The sequence below is a fragment of the Telmatherina bonti genome, assembly GCF_933228915.1.
Source record: "Telmatherina bonti genome assembly, chromosome: 19".
NCBI classification, from domain to species: domain Eukaryota; kingdom Metazoa; phylum Chordata; class Actinopteri; order Atheriniformes; family Telmatherinidae; genus Telmatherina; species Telmatherina bonti.
The window spans coordinates 22,886,146-22,909,405 of NC_136617.1; the positions used below are offsets into that span (position 1 = coordinate 22,886,146).

General features: G+C 39.8%; 1 protein-coding gene across 1 annotated transcript in view; it reads right to left on the reverse strand.

Annotated features, from left to right (window-relative positions):
- Positions 1-23,260, reverse strand: part of cdk6 (cyclin dependent kinase 6) — a 42,010-nt gene that overhangs the window by 13,007 nt on the left and 5,743 nt on the right. Inside the window, exons 3-4 of the mRNA XM_079258527.1 lie at positions 16,587-16,754; positions 446-555 (exon numbers count right to left, since the gene is read on the reverse strand). Coding sequence (XP_079114653.1) covers positions 446-555; positions 16,587-16,754 — 278 coding nt within the window. The remainder of the gene's footprint in view (positions 1-445; positions 556-16,586; positions 16,755-23,260) is intronic.

A 23,260-nucleotide genomic window follows, 5' to 3' on the forward strand; every position in this document is an offset into this window, starting at 1 on the left:
TATATATATATATATACACATATATATATATATATATATATACATACATATATACATATATATACATATATATACATATATATACACATACATATACATATACACATATATATACATATACACATATATATATATATATATATATATATATATATATATATATATATATATATATATATATATATATATATATATATATATATACATATATATATATACATATATATATGTATATATAGAATCCCAAGTTTGCAAGCTGGGACAGTCAACAGTAGTCCAGTTAAATGGTGGAATCAAACTAACCATAGCATGTAAATGTTTTAAGTGATTCCCCATGTGGTGGTTGAAAGTAAGGAGTTCTTACTAGCTGTAGATATACAGTACAAAGATTAAAACATAAAAACAAGGAGGAATATACTTGAGCTAAGATTTGCGAAGGTCTCACCTTCTCCTGAACATCTCTGCGAAGATGCAGCCAACACTCCATAGGTCCACTGGTGTAGCGTAACTGGACTGCAGCAGCACTTCTGGGGCTCTGTACCACAGCGTCACCACCTATGCCACACAGAGCAGAAAACCCTTTAGAGACTTTCATGTACAAGGAAAGAGAAAGAAGAAGAAAAAAAGAACAGATCATTTGCCAGCAGCATTAGGTAAATGTCAACATCTTAGGGGGGCTCATACACATACACTCACACAGAATGCTTCGCTGCCGCCATCTTGGCCTTACATAACACATGAAATCATATCTGGCAAGACATGTCTGTTCCCATTTTGGTGTACTGACATCAAGCAGTCTTTCCACAACAATATCCCGCATACAGTGGCAAGAGTGTATTTGTATTGAACCTACAAATGACATGTGAAATGACAGTGGCATGATAACAACCTAACCACTTCATGTATAAAAAAAAAAAAAAAAAAAAAAGACTTCCCTTCTTTCATCATACAGCCCTGCACCCACCTCAACTATTATGGCAGCCATTTTGTGCCACTTAAGCATTAAGCATGCTTTCCAAATTTGTCCCTGTAACTCTACTGGGACCTCTTAGAAAGTGTGTGTGTGTGTGTGTTTGTGTAGCCTGCAGGAAAGCTACATTGTTAACAGCTACAGTAGGGAAAGCCTCCAGACAAAACTCAGTGACCCCTAGTAAGAGAGTGGACCGGTTCCAAGTGCTTTCCTAAACCTTAAGATTTTTCCAACAGCTTTTGGCTGCAGTTCCTTCTTCAGGCACTACAGCTTATCAGGAGTGTGAGGAAAAGGCTTGTAAGCAACAACAGTGCAGTGACACCTAAATTACTTTAATCTTGGCTGGTTCTGCGATAAAGTGACGAAATGATTCTGAGATTTAGGAGATATGCAGACAGATTATGTTGCCCAAATGGGCAACAATAGCCTTAAAAATATAAACTTAAATGGATTAAAAACATTAATATAAAGAATAGTCTTTGTTCAAACATATGTGCTTGATAAAACTAAAATAAAAGAACTGTTACAGTCTGATTAGAGCTAGCTTTCTGATAATTCAGTTAGCATCTAATAGCTTCAAAGTTGTCAAACATCAGCACACGGGAGAAGCACAAGTGCACTGGCGACTGGTGAGGTATAGAGTGTGTGGCTTTACCCTAGATAAGCTCCAAGCAATTGTTTCATCTTCACAGACAGTGTGGTTACGACTGTGATGCAAAGCCTAGATTTTTCAGCACCATTTTTAACTTATACCATGACAAGCACATACATACTGCAATTAAGATTAGCACTGGTGCATCTCTCATGTTCTCTCATCTTTTTTGAGGGAGTTTGGATGGGTGTACTGATATGTCGGCATAGCAACAGCCACAACTTTCCCCATGTTGGATAGAAAGCATGCTTAGACGTTCCACTTCACAGTGTGCAAATCAATTGGTCATATAAAAACCTTGAAGTAGTTTGCAGCCATCTTAGCTGATGATTTAAAACAATTATAATCACTTAGGCTAACGTATGGGCTTGCAGGGTAACATTTTGCAAACTGCCTGCCTCTGGAATAAGGACTTCTTTCTTCTTCGTTCTAGAAATCAGAGGTAAAAGAACAAATATCACCAATTTCAGCAGAGAGACAGTCAAGAGAAACTGATAAGAATAAAAAGTTGGGTCACATTTTTCTTTTTAACTGAATGACACTATAAATAGAGCCGTGGGTTGCTCGTTGCAGATGTGATACTTTCATCTGTGCTTCCTGCTTCAGTGGAAACAGGGCGGAAGTTGAGGCTAGTTGGCTGAGATGCATTGGGTGAGCCATGTGACCAGAAATGAGACACACACCAAGAATGAACACTGACTGCTATGGCCATTGAAGAATTTTAGAACAGAGAAACCTCAAAGAAAAGCATGAATGGGAGTTGCATAGGTACACGCTGCTATTTTTGTTCTCCTAACACGAGAATTTTCAAGCGTACATTGCCTGTGATTAGCTTGTTGAAGTTTAAACTGTGCAATTATCATGCATTTCTCTCCATGGCACTGCAAGGGCAATCATAACATTCAAATAAAGGCCATCATATTACAAACGGATCTTAGCAGTTGCAATCATAATATTCAAATAAAGGCCATCATATTACAAACGGATCTTAGCAGTTTCCTATAACTCTTGCAGCTGCAGCTTCATATGCACGACGTAGGTCGACAGCACAGTTCTGACACCCTGCAAACTAAAAAGACAGAGCTGATACAAGCACACAAAAAGCCTTCTAGGAAGAACCACAGATACAGCTCTGAGTATATCCGCCTCACAGTTATTCGAAAACCTGGCCACAACTGCAGATTAAGACACACACGCACGCACTGGCAGATATAAGACAGATGCAATAAGTTTTATTTCAATTAAAAATACTGACACGGCTTCCTCTGTAGCTTACTTTTTTTTTTATTTTTTTTTTTTAAACCCTGCCATCAAACTTTCCTACACCATTGACTTCACTTTTTAAAAAAAAAGTCAGTTTTGTTCTGCTGCAGGCGGTTTTATGAAAATGGCTTAGAAATAAATTTACCCCGGTCTGCTGCAGTTTGAAATTTCTGTCCAAGAAAATGCAGCTGTAAATTATTTTAAATACATTAATAATTTTTTTTCCCAGAACAAAAAGTGGTTTTACACACACACAAACATACACATCTCAAAACTGCAAAATGAACTTCTAAACAACACAACAGCATCAGTAACAACAGTTATGACAGCACCTAATATAATAAAATTAAACTCAGACATGCAGCATTATAAAAATGCTTTACCAAACCAGAGTAGCACAGAAGAGAAATCTCCTACATTCCAGCTGAGTTTACTTTTAAACTGGGTCAGACAGATATGGAGCTCATTTAAGGTGGAAAAAAAAATCCAGAAAAAAAACAAAACAAAAAAAAACTTGAATTTTATTTCAAAACTGTTCTCATGAGATTTGATTCAATCTAATGGTTAGTCCATCAACCCTTCTGTCGCAATCTGAGATTTCATATGGAACATGAGATGAGGCTGGTTGCCATGGCCAAAACCCATCTGTACCACTGTCTTACTGTTGGGGGATTATCTTTAATCTACTTAAACAGAATAATTTATTTAGCTAGTAGAAGTTTTGTGAAGAAAATATTGTGAGGGATTAAGATAAAAACATTCTGGTAAAAAGAAAAAAAAAAGAAAAAAAAAGCAGCTTCTATTTTAACTTCCATGTGTAAAACTGCACAAATCTGTCTTTTAAATATTTTCCCCAAAACATGCAATCACTGGGCGTTGCAATGTGAAATAAGTGAAAAAAAGCTCCCATACTCCCACTTTTTTTTTTTTAGAAATCATTACTCTTAAAAAAAAATTGCCTAATTAATCGGGTTTTCTAAACACACAAAAACCTAACCAGATTGACAAGAAACAGAGTTTGTGCTTTTAGAAAAACTTCTTTAAAAATGACTTGGGCCATTATTTTAAGATGAGGAGGATATGGGAGAAATCTCAGATCTACACATATTGAGAGACTGAGGTGTGCATTGTGTCCTATGGAGGATTCAATACTGGCTTTCCTTTAACTGACGTATAGAAAAAATTATGGATCAAAACAAGTTTTTTTTTCCTGTTTTAAATAGGTTCACAGGGACATAGACGGTACCACTGCCAGGGGTTTTTACAACAGCGGTGTGCTGGTTCCAGAGCCTAATTCTGAAGCAGCCGGCACATTCACGTTGGGAAAAAGTTGGTTTGGAACCTGAAAAGTTAGTTTCCAATGGACTTAAAAAAAAAAAATAGTGGTTTAAAATTACAAACTATTGCATCATTGGTAGCTAAAGGTTGGATTCACCTGAATGCCTGACAGCTGTGTTACTTTTGCCTCACCAACAGGACAGAAGCAGAGCTGAACTTTAAGACCATCTTTTCAGCTGCTGAAGCTACAAAGAAGCCAATGCAGTCCGGTCTCCATCTTTCTTCCACACGTGCAAACGGATAAATACCAATCATTTTTATATCAGCCAATTTGGATAAATCCAACACTGTAATCATTAGTTAGGAATAAAACAAATTCCACTGCTTTATGTTGCCTGGCAACCAAATTAAATTTCAGTGGAAGACTTGCATAAGCTTGTGTTGACATTCTAACGTCTTACAATTCAGTCGGTTGACTGAACTTAATGTTTATTTTGGAAAACTAGGTTATAATGGAGCCTGACATATTAATCATCAGCCTTCAGTGCAAGATGTTTTGGTCCTGATTAAACTGGTATGAACCAGGGTTTGCCACCAAGCACCAGAACAGTGTCTGTATGAGTGTTTGTTGTGTTGCGCTGCCTGTTATACATGTAACTGTTGGGGAACTCTGATCTGCTGCAGTTGTTTTGGAAGCAAAAAAGTTTCCTTTTATTATAAGATTTCCACAGATGAATGGTTAAGAGCCTGCTGTGTTGGATTTTCATGACAAAGAATATTAAAATGTATTCTGAGAATAACTGATAGATTAGTAATTTAACACAAATACAGTGAATGATTAAAATTTCATGCTGAGAGGAAATATGCTTCATTTCTTGAACTATTTACAGAGATTGGTGAAGCTGTTTTTATCTTCATGACTCATTGAAATACCAAATCATGCCATCTACCCACTGTCTGTACTCTACTTCAGCATGTATCCCTGGCCTGATGTTTTACAGTTAAACTGCAAGAACCTTTGACGAGAAGCTTGGTCATTTAGAGACTACTCTGAACTATGGGTCTAGGGTTTGCACGCTAGACAGTTTTGGCTGCTTTTTTCCCCACTATTCTGACTCTAATCTCAGGTTTAACATCCACAATAGCTAATTAAAATGATTAAATATTTAAAATTCATTAATTTGAGATAGCGCCACAAATATTGATGTTACCACTTGTAAAAGAATTCAATCTGTAATTTGGGAGCTCCAGAGTAAACAAAAAGATACAGGTCAGATTTGAACAAGTAGTTAAATTAATAAATATCCACTGCACTGTAGTTGTGCTTTGGTGGACAAAAAAGGCCAAAAAAAAATGAAACCATAAAAATCTGCAACCTAAACAAATTGTCATTACATGAAGATTCCAATTAAATGAGCAGGTTGACTTTTCATGTTTCTACTGAAAAGGAGACGACCAAGTAGACTGCATTTGGTGTGGAGTGTGCCACCTCCAGAATGAGAAAGTGATCTGATTGATCTAATAAAAAAGTCAAATGTAAAAATGGACAGGTTTAGCACTATTCCAGCTGAAGCAGATTTCACCATCAGAGTGGCAGCTCGGGCTCTCCACTGTAAACAGACTGGGGGTAGGGGAGTGAGACTCTTCAGCAGACTTTACCAAATCTCAGAGCTCAATGGCAATGCAACAGAAACAGGGCAAATATAATCCCAACATCTCGAGGTTGTCAAGTTCTGGGCCAGGAGAGACTGCCACCCTCTCCATCTGTATGTCAAAAGAAAGTTCTTTCACCTTTGCTGGGCTTTCCTTGTATGTTCATAACTAGATTAATTTCAAGTTCAATGTCTTCTGTTCGTTTCCTGAACCAATAAACCTTTGGTGAACTGGCATTATATGAATACAATTAGAATAAATCTGGCTCAATTAGATTATAAAATGTTACCTGCGTTTAATTGAACTTCATTTTCTCTGTGAGACAGATTGCTTTTGTTGTAAGTTGGTACAATGTAAAAAAGTAAAAAAATAAAATTGAATCAAATTAACCCCATTTGGTTGTGAGATTTTTTCACTTTTTGGCCCATTTGTTCCAGCATCAGTCCAATACACTGGCATCAAATTCAAAGGGTTTATTTTGTTCACCTGTTGCTCAGGTGGATAAGTCACAAGCACAAAGAGTGTCCCCAAAACAAGAGATTCACCACATTAGAGCCGATTTTTATTTCCAGTCCAGCTCTGCTTTCCACTCAGAAATCCTTCCCAACCCTTACAATCTCCTCTCTGGTCCGTCTTTATCAAATACTTCAATTTCTCTATTTCTTTAATCCCACCTTGTCTAATGTTGGTATGAGAGTCCAAAATGCAGCCAGCTCTTAACCACTGGAGAGTCTTTAATATACATGAATGAATGTTGATCATATAGAGTTTCACACTATCCATCAAAATCTGGAGTTTTAAGTCTGTTCAACTAAATATCTCTGAACTATTGAAGACACACTCTCTGAGTAATGGCCTGATGAAAACATAAAACCTGTTTTCACGTGGACACTTATAACAACACGCCTGTTGTAAAGTCAAAAGGACGTCACCCCAATTATAATGTTCCTTCCCCTCCTGTTCTTCCGACCACGTTTGCATTCCTACTTCCTTAGTTCTCCTTTTCTCACCCTTCTCATTCTCTGTTCTACTTCATTCTCCACTCCTATTCTCCCTCCTCTGCATGGGCGGCGTGAAAACGGATACAGATTCCAACGTACAGGACACTGGATGAGTCACAGAGAGCGAGATTGAGTCAGCCTTAAAATGTGCATTACATTGTTTTGCTTTCAAGGCAGCTGCTTCATATTTTCAATCCGGGCATCTATCAGAAACCCTTCTTCCTTTCGGCTTGGTAAGAAAAAACCAAGAGGTCAAATAGAGCCAAATGAGAAAAAAAAAAGTGAAGGAAACAAAGAGAGAATGTGTGAGGCTGACTCCAGATTAAAGGACAACATTCTGGGAATTCCTTTCAGCTGAGAGCATCCTCCCCCTCACCACCAACACCATCCTCCACAGCCCTCACTGCTGCGCTCTCTTCCCTTCTCCCCATGAGGGAGGAAATGGCTTCTCTTGCCCCAGAGGACCTCTAGACCTCCTAGGCCAGACCTCCAAGCTTGTCCGCTTTGCAACATCCGGACCTGTGCAACCAGTGCACTGTGCATGAACAAAGGACATGCATGACAATAGGGTGCATGCATGTGAGCATGGAGGCATTTGGCTTGTGTTATGTGCAAGTACTTAAACGTGACATTAACACCTGCTAATGCCTTGATGATTGCGCTTCATAGCCAAGTCCTTTTGTATGTTGGTATCTGAAAATGTATGCAAGTTCTCTGCAGCATGTGCTTGATGTTAAATAAACTGGTTAATCGGGACTTTAATTTCCCAGATCTGATCACCATTCTTTGTTGTAATCAGATTCTGCTGTTTGGACTCTGAGAACATGGTGGCATTTGTTTACAGTCGTTGCCCTAATAAAGTTAAATTTGTCAGGACCTTCGACTGTGTTGATAACACAAACCAGTAAACTCCGAGAGCGGATGCTCTTAAGAAAATGTAGCGAAATTTATAGAGGCCACTTCTAAGATAATGTCCGACAAAGCAGTACAGTGACCAAGTAGAAAATTCTCATACAAAGAAAGAATACTTTGGAGGATGCCAGGTCTGACTTGAGGCTGTAATACAGGAGATGTGGTGGAATATCTTTAGGATGGTCGTTGACACGACACATCCTGACAATATGGCTGAGCAAATCAGCTTTTTTAAAAATGTAAAACAAGCTTTTCCTCTGTATTGTTCTGGTCCTGAACTCTATAAACATTAGATAAAGCTACAATAGCCGCTTCCTCCATTATGCAAAGGTAATGATGCATTGTTCCTAAATTTTTCCAATATGCACCCTCACACAACAAGTTAAACCTAAATTGTAATTATTGCCCTGTGTCATCAAACTGTGTAGCTGCTGGGAATCACACATTTTGCCATCTCATTCATTGTGACTCCCATGACTTTCCCATCACTCAGAGGTCTTCTGGATGGGGTGTGGGGGGACCTTTAGTGTGACCTGTTACTTAGGCTCACAGTACTGGAGGCGAAGGGGCTGATGGAGTTTGGCTGGCGTCCTATGTTTACATTCTCTCTCACTTAAGAAGCCAAGGATGAAAGACCAGCACTGCACACAGACACATACCAGCTACACACAGATGCACACTCAGACAAGTGCTTCATGTACAGCAGAGGCAAAATGGATTGCTCTTACTGGGAAAAGAAAAAAAGAAAAAAAAAAAAGAAAAAAAAAAGCATGCTGGGCAGTTTTAACTATCCACTCAAAGTGGAAGAGCAGTGCAGTTAATTCTCTCTGCACTGGATCAGCTGTTTGATGCTTTGAAACTTAAACTCCAGTTTGATTACATTCCTGTGAGCAATCCATCACAAATTAAAGTCTTCCTCTGTGGATCTCAGAGGGATACAGAGTATATAGGTCAGCCACATATGGGTGAGGCAGAGCGGATGTCCTAATAATAAGCATAAAAACTGTACGCAGAGTACTGTAGAGTAGAAGCTGTGATGTTGTGTCTCCGGAGAGGCCCCATTCGAAGCCCCAGCAGTCAGCAATGTTGTAAACACCATTATTTCAGCACTCCCTTCACTTTCCCTCTTTCCCTCACTTCTTCTGCAAAAAAAAAAAGACAACTTAGACAATGTTTCTCCAGGCCAAGAAAGGATTTAGGGGGGAGATGTGTGGGAAACTATATTAAGACAAAGGCTGTGGGGTGGGGGGGGGGGGCAGCAACGACAGGACTAGAAAGAAAAGTGCAAGAGCAGCACACAGACTGTATACAGTAAAACTAAAAAAAAAAAAAAAAAGAAAGGGGGCACTGCAACTGTTGCCAAAGTATGCACAGCGTACAGGAATGCAGCACGGGGCCCTCGGAGAACGAAACAAAGGCAGCACAGTCAGTGGCTCTCTCTCCCCAGTGCTACCACATCATTAGCTGGAAAATTCCTGATATATGCTGTAATTTTTTTTCCCCCTCCTATCCCTCTTTCTGTTGCTGGTACAGTCCAGACTTTAATATCCAGGTGACCGAGTGTGCACATGGAAAGCTCGCATTCCAATCAGTGTTCCCTTTTCCCCACCTGGAGCATGGCCAAGACATTGCCAACAAATAATATAGTGGAACGAATTGGAGGAGAGTTGTGTGTGTGTGTGTGTGTGTGTGTGTGTGTGTGTGTGTGTGTGTGTGTGTGTGGTTGACAGTAGGTCAAGAAAAGAAAAGAAAAAAAACCAAAAACAAACTGCACTGCACAAGGGGATGCATGTTTGTGTCCATCTATGTGTGTAAATGCACATATAAACACAACTGCATGTTCCGTGTGCATATGTACAGTGCAGCCCTGATCATATATGCATTTGAACTGTGAGCATGTTTGCTTATGTCAAGCTGGGACCACTCCCCCCCCTTTGCCACAGTCAAAGCATTAAGGATGACTTTTCCTCTTTTTCTCCCATGTGGAGCCGTTTGAGGAGATATCTAAACATTCCCAGAGTGCGCTGCACGTGCTCTCCTGCGTGCAGCATGAGGGTTACTCCCCCCCCACCTCTTCTCATAGCCGTTGCCTGCTTGCCTTTATTTCTCTGTACTAAATAGAAAGACGAAAGATTTTCTGCACATTGGTTTGTTTTTTGTGCTCATCTGCTATCTTTTTTTTTTTTTTTTTTTTAATATGAAATTATGCACAAGTCCCAAACAAAACAAGAAAAAAAAAAAAAACTAAACAGGTGGGTGGGCGAGTTGGGCATCTATAATATTTGTATCATCGCTACCATATTTTACCACAGGTGAGAAAATAGAATATAGTGAGACTTCTTTTCTATTGTTGCAAAGCATGTCTGCAGTTTTGAGAGCGGGCAGGAAATCTGGTTTCATTTTGTTTAATGTTGTGTGAGATATGGTGTCTTTTTCTAGTAACAGCACTGGAGGGGCTACAAGCATGGGGAACTAGGGGGTCTGTCGGGAAAATACCTTTGATCAGGTAACAGTTTCATTCTTCTTCATAGTCGCCGACTGAGTTTATAAGAAACACTGACAGCAACGGTGTTTAGGCTGTCTCTGAGAAACTAAATAATGCTTAAAGTTCATTTGATCATATCAAAGTAAGCTTATTCTTACTCAAAAGGATTTGGCGTAAAGTCTCAAAGTTCCCCCTGGCTTTCTTGTCACTCAGTAACAGACTTAAGATAAGCTAAGGGGCAAGAAAGGAAAAATATTTTCACCACTAATAAGCTTATCTCATCTCCTGTAAACCATGACAACGCCTCAGCTTCTCTTCACTTTGAAACCAGAAAAAACAAGAGTGTAGCATCAATGGCAAATATAAAACCCTGGTGGCATTCCCCTAGAGTCTTCCAAATCCAATTTGACAGGCAACGACATGCGCATGACATGCATGGGAGTGTAAACTAATGAGTTTCATGAGACCATCCAGTCAGTCGTGTATTACAATTGTTGCCAATGTTGTGGTTGGTGTGGAAAGACCCCCCATGGTCAGCCCAGTAGAGGTTATCTTTGGAAAACAATATCCTACCTGACCTCTAATCATCCGTCACCTCCAGAGCCATTTTTGCAAATTATCTCTTCTTCACAACAGAAGTTCCCACAAATGGAGTTTGGCTCTTTTTCTCAAGCCTCACAACTTTTATTGAAAAAATAAGAGAAAAAAAGCTGTCCCCTTGGGTCTGAATAATAAATTACCAATGCTGGAATGAATCTTTTCACAGCCAAGAGGGTCATGTAAATGCAGACACATTGGTGTGTATGCAATCTGCAACATTTGTGAATCCTGAACAAACCCTTGTAGATGCAGATCTGCAACTCGTGTGTGGAAATCGTCTTCCAGATGGACACAAAGGAAGCCTAATGAACATAACTACCCATCTGATTAATCCAGCCGTCCATCAACACGTATGCGAGGCAATAAAATTTCTCATTTTACATTGTCCTTTGTACCGCTTCTATATCTGGGGGTCAGGTTGAGCGGAGGTCACAATCCTTTTTGGGGATTCCCATTTAGTTGTGATGAAAAAAAACAAAACTTGCAAGAGTAATAAATTTGCAAGTAGTTTACACATGGCATGATCTGTGACAGTATTACAACTAGCATTAGATCTTACACAGCATATAAATATATGTGTTAAAGTCTACATGTATCAATGTGGCAGCAACTGAATTGTTCAGGTGTGCTTTGATTTTAAAAGATCGTGAACCTCTGATGTACAGAGATGGACTGACCCTTTATTTTCATCAAATGTTACATTCTATCATATACAGAATCTGCCTACAGAGTTTACTGAAACAGTGCAGAGTGTATAAATACTAACAGATAAAGTTGCATTTTTTTATATTAAAAGCAGTTTTCAAAACCATTTCTGACGCATTGAACCTTTGCTTCTTATTAACCCATCTGATGGTAAAATATGCGACTGCGACTGCACATTGCACATGAACAGAACAAAAAATATTTCAGCTCACAATTGGCTAGTGGAGTGAAAATCAGGACAGATAAGCCTTATGAGACATGCAGTTAGGCCAAATGAGAATTTCTGTTCAGTGAGGGACCACTACAGTTTAAGGGCAAGATTGGTTGAATGGTCATAAAGCCGTTCAATCCCTGGCCTGTCCAAACCAAACATCGAAGCATCTTTATGGCATTTCTATCTTGACGTTTAACACGAAGTGCTATAAGAGGTGTAATATGGGTGTGGGTGTGAATGTGGCTTGAGTGGTCTACTACATGAATGCAGCCCATTACTCTCATGTTTCAGGAAACAAACTTGGCTCTTTACTTAATAGAACCGACCCTCATGCCAATGCTTGTGTTAAAAAGCGGTGTTTTTATGTTGCGTTAAGATAACTTTGCCGAGGTGGACATCCTTGCCAATTTTCCCTGAAATGCTTCGACAGAAACAGGATCTCAGTGGGAGAGAAAAAGAAATCCTCTGCACTCTTTCGGGTATGTCAGATTAACCCATCAGCTTTTCCCATCTGCCTGTCACTCAAGGTAGCACAATAAGCCCGTAGCCAGGCTGAGGTCAATAAAAACCATCAACAAAGCAACGGTCCCTTAGGGACAGCCAGGGGCTGCCTAATCTGGACCCCCATACCAACCCAATGGGTGGTCTCCCTCCCTATTCCTCCCTCTATCCCCCTCCTCTCTTTCTCTCAAAGACAGTGAAAAACGTGCAACGTGATTGGAGAGTGATGCCGATGGAGCCATCAGTCGCGAGCAGCTGCGCATTCACCCAGTTTCTGACCGCAAACTTCTAATACACAACACTGACAACACACTTTGTCAATGGCGTATCTGCAGCCTGACATGTTGCTCAGCAAAAAAGCAACTTCATCACAAAAAGAGAAGTTTAAGCAAGCAAGTAAAAGAGTGCTACTTTCAGTTAACAGCACTCAAGAAAATAGTGATTGGAGGGGGGAGTGACAACTTCATGCAAATGCTCCCTTCAGCCATCGTGTCATTCTATAAGCACTATATGAATCACTCGGAAAGTGAGAAATTCACCCTTTTCGCTTAAGCATCAGCAGTTCTCCAAAGCCCATCTGCCTGCCAGTAACAGCAGCATTAGGTGACTAAACAAGTAACTGCTGGTTTGTTGGGTAAAGGGGAAGATCCTCTTAAAAGCTGTGTATCTGTGCACATGTGTACTGCACAAAGTGTAAATTATGTTCTTTTATTAGCAAGAGGAAACAATGAATGGGTGAATAGAGATTGTCTATGTATGTATGTATGTATGTGTGTGTGTGTGTGTGTGTGTGTGTGGGGGGGGGGGGGGGGGGGGGGGGGGGGGGGGGGTGTCTGAGAGGCTGATAGGGGGATTCCAGATGCAGGAACATTCATCTGGAACTGAAAATCCCATGCTCACGTTGCAGAGCTCTGCTACAACACACACACAAACCCACAATCCATCTCATTTTTTGTGGCCCAAGACAGAAAACCAAGGAAGGAAATGAGTGTGTGAATGTGTGCAAACCCCATTCAAAGTGTTGTGCTGTGCGCATGAGTAATTTAAGGGACTTCTGTCACTTTAAACTAAAGGTGAACTTGCTATTAGGGACTCAACCCTCAGCAGAAAGTGTCCCCGTCTAGTCATAAAGAAAGCAAAGAGACGACAAAGACTCCAGTAAAACTCTTCATACACCGAAGGCTGTATAGCACTATGCAAATTCTACGGTGAAGCATGTTTTCCCTGCACTTTAGTTGTGAATGATCATCAATCAAAATGAGAACTTAGAAATTAACTGAGGAAATTCTTATCTTAATCACAGAAATTACCCCTGATATTTCTTTTTTTTTTTTTTTAGAGAAATTACAAAAAGGACGGCTATCATTTCTCAAAAGGAAAATAAAACGCCAGAAAAGACAAACAAGAAATTGATCAATACTGTTTTCTCTATAGACCTTCTCTCTTAAGCCTGTTATATACTCTGTAAGAAGCAAGAACTTTTTTCCTTGGTTCTGAAGTCACAAGAAGAAAATTTTGTTCTCGCTGATGTGATCAAAGACATCTTGCGGCTTGTTCTTGACGCATCAGCCAAGCAGAACTTTGTCGTCATGATGCTCTAAAGTATTGCGTGATTGGTCAGATATTTGAGCTGGGCGTGATTAACGCAGAAAAGGAAAGTTCAAAACTGAGGTGCAACATTTAGATATTTCATTGTTTAAAGACCAACATACAAGATGTTCCCTTACAGGTACAGTGTGTAATCAATTGGGGCATTTATTATTAAAAATATGTAAATAAGTATTTTTATTGAAGTCTAATCAAAATCACAACCAAATGAAAGAGTTCTCATAGCTTAGAATGAGATATTTATAAATATATAGGTGGTGGGCACACAACCAAAGGCATGTTGCATGGCCATCAGGTAGTAGCCGGAATTGGACAGTAATTCAATCCAACAGTGACAATTATTTTGGCGCTATGCTAAACATGATAGCTAGTCCAGCTACTGATTTTTCCTTCTATTTAAGTCGGACCATTTACTGTTTCATGCTATAAAACGCATAAGATGGTTAATTTGTTGGCCTGCGGTTGAAAAGCTCAGCAGCAGCAGTTCTCAGTTGCTGTTACTCTTCACAGAAGTCATACCAGCAGGCAGTCGTGTGCTTCTTTCATTTTTTTTCATGATTTCCAAAATTTTTTCCTCATGTTACATAATGTTAGCAGATTTGTCAAAGGAGGGTAGGGGTTCATGTCCTCCCTCTAGTCACAAGATTTCACAAGATTACATTAGCTATTAGCAGTAGCTTGGTACCAAATACATTTAGAGCAGCTTGTAACCCATCTGCAGATTGTAACGAAACAAAATTATACATCGTTCTGTACGTCATCGCCTGACGGGACACTCCAACTTATGCAACGTGTTGACTCTGTGCAGCTTCGCTAGTTGTAATAATGTCGATCCTGTTGACTGAAAGATTTGTCGGCTAGTCATGAAAACATAGTATCACTTTGTAGCCTGGGTGACAAAATTATTCTGCATTTAACAGACTGCTTACTATTTTGATTTGATGAAAATAACATTTAAAAAAACAGCCAGTGTTGCATCAGAGACTTTCTTGCGCGTCTCAAACATGTCGCTCATTCATTTCATACTTCACACAATTACACCTCATCATACCTAAGTTATAATCCTGCAATGACAAAGCAGTGATCGGATCCATTTTCAAATTCACATAATTTGCATTTTCTTTACTCAGTGTTTTCATTTGCTGGAAGCACATTATTGCAAATGGTCATGTGGAGTCAGTCATATAGTTGTAGTAGGATGCTGAAGTTATAAAAGCAAACAGTTTATTTCCCCATCCTCCTCGACAATTAGTAACTTCTTTTTTAAAAATCTTTTATATCATGATACACATTACTTTTTACCGGATGAGCTAAAAGTTTGGTGCCATTCATTTTTAATGGGTAGGCTGCGTTCAGACCTTTCACTCGTATTGTATATCCCAGCTTTAATCAGCTGCAGTGACATTGTGAGAACGAGACATTTGATATTCTTAAGCCTAGTGCAAAAGCAGAGATGCTGTGTGTGGTTTTTTTTTTTTTTACCAGAACTCTTCATATTTTCTTCACATCAACAGATTCTGTATTAGTCGATGACCAATTTCAGCGTTTTTTTTTTTTTTACAAATTTGTATATTATAGGTTACGACCCTTGAACCTCTAATTTTCATGTCCTGTAGCAATTCTGCTGCCTTTGAGGAACCAACCATGAAGCATGTCTATTTGATGCTGTATGCTAATATACAATGTGATAAAAAAAAAAAAAAAAAACTAAACTGCTAGGTTGCAAAAGAAGCACTACAGCACAGTAATGCCACGTTATCTATTTTCTTCCTGTTTCTTAAACTACTAAAGTTTCCTTTAGTGACAAAGCAAAAACAAGTCTTAAACCTCTGCATTGAATTAACGCTGTCAAAGCTTAATCTTCTACAGAAGAAAGTATACGTTTCATTTTCTCTGATTTCTATATAAAATGAATGCTGTGATACATATGCTATAGCATAAAAGAAAAAAAAAATTGGAGAGGGGTTGAACTACTGTTGCCACCTACATTGACCCTAAAAGTCTCATGTCTCCTTATTTCAACCTCTTCTAAAGATTCCTTTCAGTCCCCCGTCTCTATATTATCTGGTCATCAGAGCCCAGAGCTCAACAGTTGGACATCAAAGTACCGACAGTAGGAAGGGAGGGGTGTCTGTCTCTCCTCGTCTGTTCCATCCCTTACTGCGACAGCCACTGAGGGATTCCTTAGACAGGCCAAGGAGAGGGGGTTGGCTCTCGCTTTACACAGCGAAATCCTATCATTTGGCGCACTTCACCCGAGCTACCCGCTGATGCCCTGTAAGTGCCCGCGACAGTACATTAGATGCTTTTCATTCAAGTCCCAGGAGATGGGAGGAAAGTTGAAGGCAAGGCAGTGTGTGTGTTCATCTATCAAAAGGCCTGTGAGCAAATGAGTTGTCCACACATAATTTTTCATCAAAAATCCCACTAGTGTAGACTTTATCAGTTACACTGTTACTTTAGTGGAATCAGGAGATTATTATGCATCATTATTAATTTAAGTGCAATGCTTTAGTTTTTCCTTTTGACTGTATGAAGATTTTAAATGAAGAAAATTATGAAAAAGTAGAGGTTTGTTGGCACCAGGGCTAGAACTCCACATGGCCTCTCAGTGAGGGAACATTCCCCTATCAAACCCTTAACTCTATAAGAAACAAAATTCTGATACTATGTGCTCACCCTGCTTGGGAGTTTTTTTTATTTTGAGCCATGCTGTGTTCAGATGTATAAGCTGCATAACTCACCACAGACGTGAGCGCCATCTGGAAGCTGTAGATGCGAGCTAAACCGAAGTCAGCCAGCTTGATCTGACCTCCACTGGTGACCAGGATGTTTTGGGGCTTCAGGTCACGGTGAACCACGCGGTGTGAATGCAGGAAGTCCAGCCCCTGGAGGAGTTGGTACATCATATCCTGTAAGACGCCAAAACAGAAAGAGAAAAGAGAGCTGTGGATTTTTTTTTATGAACATCACAAGGACAAAGATTAAAAACAATGGACTTCAAAGAAGGTAATGTCATTTTAAGAATATTATGACCAGTGTCTCACATGCACTTACAGCACTGAAGAAAAAAGTGTCACCTAATATGGCAATGCTGAATGTAAATCAAAGCAAACAGCACAGACCAGATGTTTGTGGTTTGATTATATTTTTCATTTGCGGTTGAAAGGGATTCAATTTGACCATGTGAATTTGATTATATAAAGACAGATGGCTGCACAACCTGCACCTCTGTAACAATCTGATTTTCTGTCAGCCAAACCAGGCAACAAAAGAACTGAATGACAATACCCCGCAGTGAGCAGTTCAACATATAGGCAGAGATGTCGTGGTACGGAGGGAGTTAACAGGAGAGGGCCTGTGTCTTTTCTTGTTGACTGTGGCAGATGTTGATAACTGACATACATACACACAGACACATATTACAGAAGCCGAAAGAGGCCCCTGCTTTGTACAGACGCAGATCCCTGTTACTCAGCAGCTGTCCTGCTTTGGTTAATTGCACTTGCTTCTTTTTTTTTTTTCCAAGCCCACAGAGTGGACCTTAGAAATGGCTCCAATGCAGGTGTTGCATCTCTACGACACGAGCTAAAGTAAACTGATGGGAGCAGGAATGAACAGAGTCAAAACCAGCTAAGACTTGTTCTTTTCAAACCAAAATACCCGCAAATAGGTCCCACACCTGTATACAAATAAGTCATGACAGGTTTTTGCAGAGCTAATACTTGGAATTTTGTAATTATTATTATAGTGGAGGTAGTGCTATTTACTGATTAATCAATCAGTTTGAAAACCAAATGCTAAAAAGAGAACAATGTGTAGAAGACGACAAGGAAGAAGCCTTTGCAAAGTTAAACAAAGTGATAGCTGTGTTTTTTCTTTTCTCTCCAGAACTCCGGAAAACCACCCCAAAAGCCTCCAACAAGACCCCACAAGTAACATGGACATGAGCCCACAGCTCTATTCAGTGGCCTACCAGCTGGTGTGTGAGTCAAAGGGGGTCTGAGCACTCAAGCAGAAAACATTAGCAAACGGCACAGGGCTGGCTGCAGTGCTGGCCACATAAGAGGAGAAAGGCTACCTCTCACGATACTGTAGAGATGACTGGAGATGTGAGTGTGTCACCATAAACAAAACCAAATATCCCTCTGTGCACATATACATACATATACACACATACACGTTTTCACACACACGTGCATCATTACACTCTTGATGAAGATATATATATATATATAAAAAAATATGTGTGTGTACATATACACGTATATATCACACCTCATCATGGGTGTAATGATGCACATGCATGTGTGTGTGTGTGTGTGTGTGTGTGTGTGTGTGTGTGTGTGTGTGTGTGTGTGTGTGTGTGTGTGTGTGAAAGCATGCGCGTGTGTGTGGGTGCCCTCTGACCAAGGACAGGATGCATAAACAGACCTTCCTTTCTACATCTCCATCCAGCCATGACCTACAGAGGAGGGCAGCAGACAGACAGAGCCATAGGACGGAGGCAGGCGGTTGGTCATTTTGTGTGTGAGTGTGTGTTTGTGTGTTGTGGGGGGGCTGACACAATAGCATTTCCCCACCCGGCAGTTCCTCTCTGCTTTAAATAGTCATTTCACAGTGCTTCCTTTCAACAGCATTTCCTAGTAAACACTAATTATCTCACTAGGGTGACTCATGGACACCGACAATCTTGGCCTCCTCGGCCTTCTTTACAGTTATCAGTTGCGATCAGGACTGAGTTATGACACATTACGAGTGTAGTCATTAACCCACTAAAGAAGCATCAAGAACATAATGACAAATAATTAGACTACCACTAATACAAAGTTAAAGATATTTTTTGCAGAGAGAGAGAGAAAGAGATAAAGAGTGAGAGCAAGAGAGAGATCACCAACTTTCTTCGGTTGGAAGGACTTCAACCAAATGCCCTGCACACAACTCGGCCAGGATGAAACAAAAAGGCAACAGATTTGACCCTGAAAAAAACTCAGAAAGAACAGGGAAAAAAACATAGTCAGCCCACTGCAAAAAGCAGTCAAAACATGGCTTTCTGAGTTCACCTCCTTTTCTGATGCAAATGCACCAGCGGCAGCCATATTGTTTATTGTAGCTAGGCACAATATAGGACATCTGCCGGTTAGCGTTAGTGTAATTCCCTCCCCATGCTTCATTAACCTCCCCCTTCACAGGCCCACAGAATGGAGCTGTGGAAGTTTGGATGATGGCGGCAGAGGGGTGGGTGAGACCCAAGCGCTGGCCCGGCTGAGGAGTACTGTGGCTGGGGCAACCAGGCTGCTTGATGTCCTTCCAGCTCATTTGATTTCTGGAGGAGGGCCTCTTTCATCAATGACCATGTGGTGGGTCTTGAATCTGAGTGGGAGGTGGATGGGGCTGAAGTGGGCAGGCTGGGTCAGGGTGGGTTGTCTAGTTCTGAAGATGGATGGTTATAAGAAAAAATATGGCTTTTCCTAATCGTTCAGGCCCTTTAGTGGAGGAGTAAAAGCTTCCTCTTGGTTTAGAGGGTGGCACAATGATATGTTCAAAGCTGACACTCGAGATTAAAATTAATCAGATATTCACTAGAGTGACAATCTGGTGTCATATGGTCGGGCTGAGGGTGAAAAAAGTTCTTCAAGGTGGGGGTGAAGGGGTCACTTTTGGGTCAGTGTCCACTGTCCTAGAAATAAGGGGATGGTGCTTATGATGTGTTGTCACTCCTCGTCCTTTTGTCTCTTCAAGGCTTTAGCTGTACGGATATTAAGAGAAAGCATTGGGAGGAGGGGTGTCTTAACGGGAGAGCATGATTTAAACGAAGAGTTCACCCAACTGTTGAAGATTGTCTGGTGGTAGTGGGGGGGTGGGGTGGATGCCGACTCTACTGACCGTGTTTGTTGATGTGATAATAATCATTATTGATCAATACTTATCCTAAACTAAAAAGTAGTAACAACAGCATCAGATCAGAAGGACATTTTAAGTAGCTTTCACACATGTGGAGATGTTCTGGAGTGGTGGCAGGTGCCATCAGACAATATGAGGAATGTCTCAGCAAATACTGCAGGACATATTCGGTTACTGGTTCCATTAAAACTGGTCCTTTCTGCGGACTTATACACTGCTTTGCACTAACTGCTATTGTGAACGTGAACAGACATATGCAGTGCTCATAGCAGCACTACATAAGCGCTTCATCTGCAAAGTAAAACACACACCATGTTAAATCTGTTCACTTGCACACTCTGGACTTCTTCAACCATCATTTCCAAGCGGTAAGAAGTCATTTCCAGCAAAATAACATCACTGGAGTTGACTGCAAATGGTTGTGCCATCTTTAGTTCATCAAAAGCTCTAAAATGAGCGGTGAGCAGACTTGGCGTTTAGGATGCTTTACTGAAGCTACTTTTAAACTGTTAGAAAAGTGCTTCTCAATCCTGGTCCTCAGGGACCACTCCCCTGGATGTTTTAGTTCTTACCAACTCCATCATATTTGATGGAGATTAATTCAACTGCTTGTCATTTTCTATGCAAGCCTGACATTGAGACATTCATTTGAGCCACCTATAGAACACTTTAGAACTATATGTCATTTATGAAATGCACAAACTCCACTAATTTTTCTTGCATGAATAAAAACTACTGCAACTCAGGAACATCACTGAATTAGTTCAACGTTGCAGCATCAAAAGAAAATAGAAGCCAAACATACAGAAGAATGTTCAATTGAAAAGGATGATGCCCTTGGTTGAAGAACCCTGGATTATACAACTAAATTAAAAATAATAACATATTTGACAAGGAAATACTCGTGTCCATTTAGTATCTATGTTAACTGAGTGCATTATCAAGACAGAACAGTGAAAAACTATTTTACATTATAAACCAAAGGCTCCAAATGAACTGATCAGTGGCGTCGTCTACATTTATAGTCGTCAAAGTCATTTGGTGTCACTGACTCACGCAAACATGCGTTGGTTGTTCCAGTCACTGTTGTACATGAATTCTTTTGATGTAAACTGTTTTGGTCGAAAGATCTAACGTGTGAATAATTGAGCCTGGACTCACATGCTTTCCTCAAAACTTTTATCTTTGCTAGGGGTTTAAGAAAATATCAAAATACTGAAATATCGCAATAATTTGTGAGACCATATTTCAATAGTCAAAAGCATCGTCAATTTGTTATGAACAACAGATCTTTACGGATAAGGCCGATTTTAATATCTTTATTTGTCTTATAAAGAGCAGGTGTTTTTTTTTATTTATTCTGTCCCTCTATTGTTATCCATTAAGTTGATGTCAAACATGTAAAAAGCTTTGGATGTTTACTATGCTGTGATTTTGTTCTAGCAGATAAAAATCACAATATTTTAACTTGCTTAGTATTGCAGTTTATCGTATTGTTGCCGCTGTATTGTGATGCATTTCATATTACCAGATTCTTGCCAATGCACACCCCTAATCTTTTGTGTTCATTGCTGTCCTGAAAATGAGCGTCCTTTATCCTCAAGATGTAGACCTGCTCTCCTGTGTTGTGTGTTTTTGAAGTGGTTGTTCTCTTCTGTAGAAAAGTTGGAGCGACCCTCACTGCAATGCATGCTCAGTGTCAGTCAGCTCATGTTTGGACATCTTGTCCTTTGGGGTAACCAGCTTCCGTTTAATGGTGGCGTTTGTGTTGAAATGACTGTCATGTTAGGAAGGGAGCTTTGAGTTTTTCAGAAATGCGTGGTATTCTTTGTCTCTGAAGTACTTTTTGCATTTATCCATTTCCCCTCCATTATTCTTCACACTTGCACAATGCAGTCAAACGGGCGCTGTTGTCCTGGACAAGCGTGATTCGTCACGCCAGAGAATACGTTTCCACTGCTCTAGAGTCCAGTGGTGGCGGGTTTCATGCCGCTGCATCCAATGCTTTGCATTGCACTTGGAGATACATGGCTCAGATGCAGGTAGGATTCACTGAGCTGCTGAGAGCGACTCATTCTTCTACAAATGTTTGTAGAGGCAGTCTGCAAGTGATTGTAACACCGGAATTTAATTTGGATGGGGGAGTGAATGCTTTTGGCAATATGGTTTATATTCAATATTATTGCTGACTATTGCAATAATGGTATCTCTTGTGATATATTAAGTTTCTTGAACATATGGTGCTAATCTCAGATGTATGAAAATTGGCTGCTTGCTGATTAGTTGTAAATAAAAAACGCAAAAGCAGAACTTCCTGAAATCAACGCACTTCACAGATCAGGTCATATTTCAAGTGAAAATGTCTTTGGAATAAAGCACATTTTGATCCTGTGATATGATAGGCTACAGTTTTAATATACATGGAGATTTTAGTAAACAAATATTCTTTATGCAAATAACTGATGAATAACTGAACTGTTTCTCATTTTTATGTTATTACTTCTAATAATAACTATTATTTTTTATTCATTTTCCGAAGCACTTAGTCCAATTAAGGGAATCTGGGAAGCAAGAGCCTATCCCGGCAATCACTGGACGAGAGGCAGGGTACATCTTGGACAGGTTGCCAGTCATTATTATTATTATTATTATTAATTTTATCATTATTTTACATTAATGACAAGGGATTTGTTTTGGTTTGATTTAAATCCTCATTTTTATTACTTTATTGTTTTCTATGTTGAATTTACATAATGTTGGGGGTTATCTGTACTCTTTGGACAGAGTTAATCTGGGAGAACACTTGGTTTGAGATTGAAAAACTATCAAAACTATTAGCTAAATTTATCAGCATCAAAATTAGTTGTAAATTTCAGGTTTACAGATTATAAAACAAAGAAAAGTCAAGGCTGTGTTGCAATAGCAGCAGTAGTAATGGTCCGAAATAAAAGGATACTAGAGTAACCGATTCAATAAAAATACTAAATTTAAAATAATCTTTAATAGGATGGACAAAATTGGTTGCTTTCATTTTCCAAAAATAAATAGTTTTTGTTCTAAAAACTTCCAAGGACAACAAAGATTACGAGATTTAAGCTTTTAGCTACAATGTAAACAGACATATCCAAAGAAGCTCCAGTACAAGGCATCGTGTCAACTTCAGCAGACGCCTTGGGAAAGTCTCAGGTACCTCAATCGTCTTCAAAAACATTGAGCACCATTGCAGCTTGACACGAAATCCTCCAGCCCTGAGGTAAAAACCATTGCTTGCTGAAGCCCCAGGACTTCCACGCTTCAAATTTGACACTTCAAACTCAGAGGCCCCTCCATCCCAACTTAGATCCATTTCTCTCCAGTATTGTTCATGGCGCATCACCAGACCTTAGGGTGAAACTCGATGAAAAATATTTAAAAAGGGATTTTTATGGGAAAGGTGAACAAAAAGAAGACAGTTACAGAGGAAGGGAGATGGCGAGACATCCACTTCCGACCTTTGGGCAAACTGTAAGTGGAC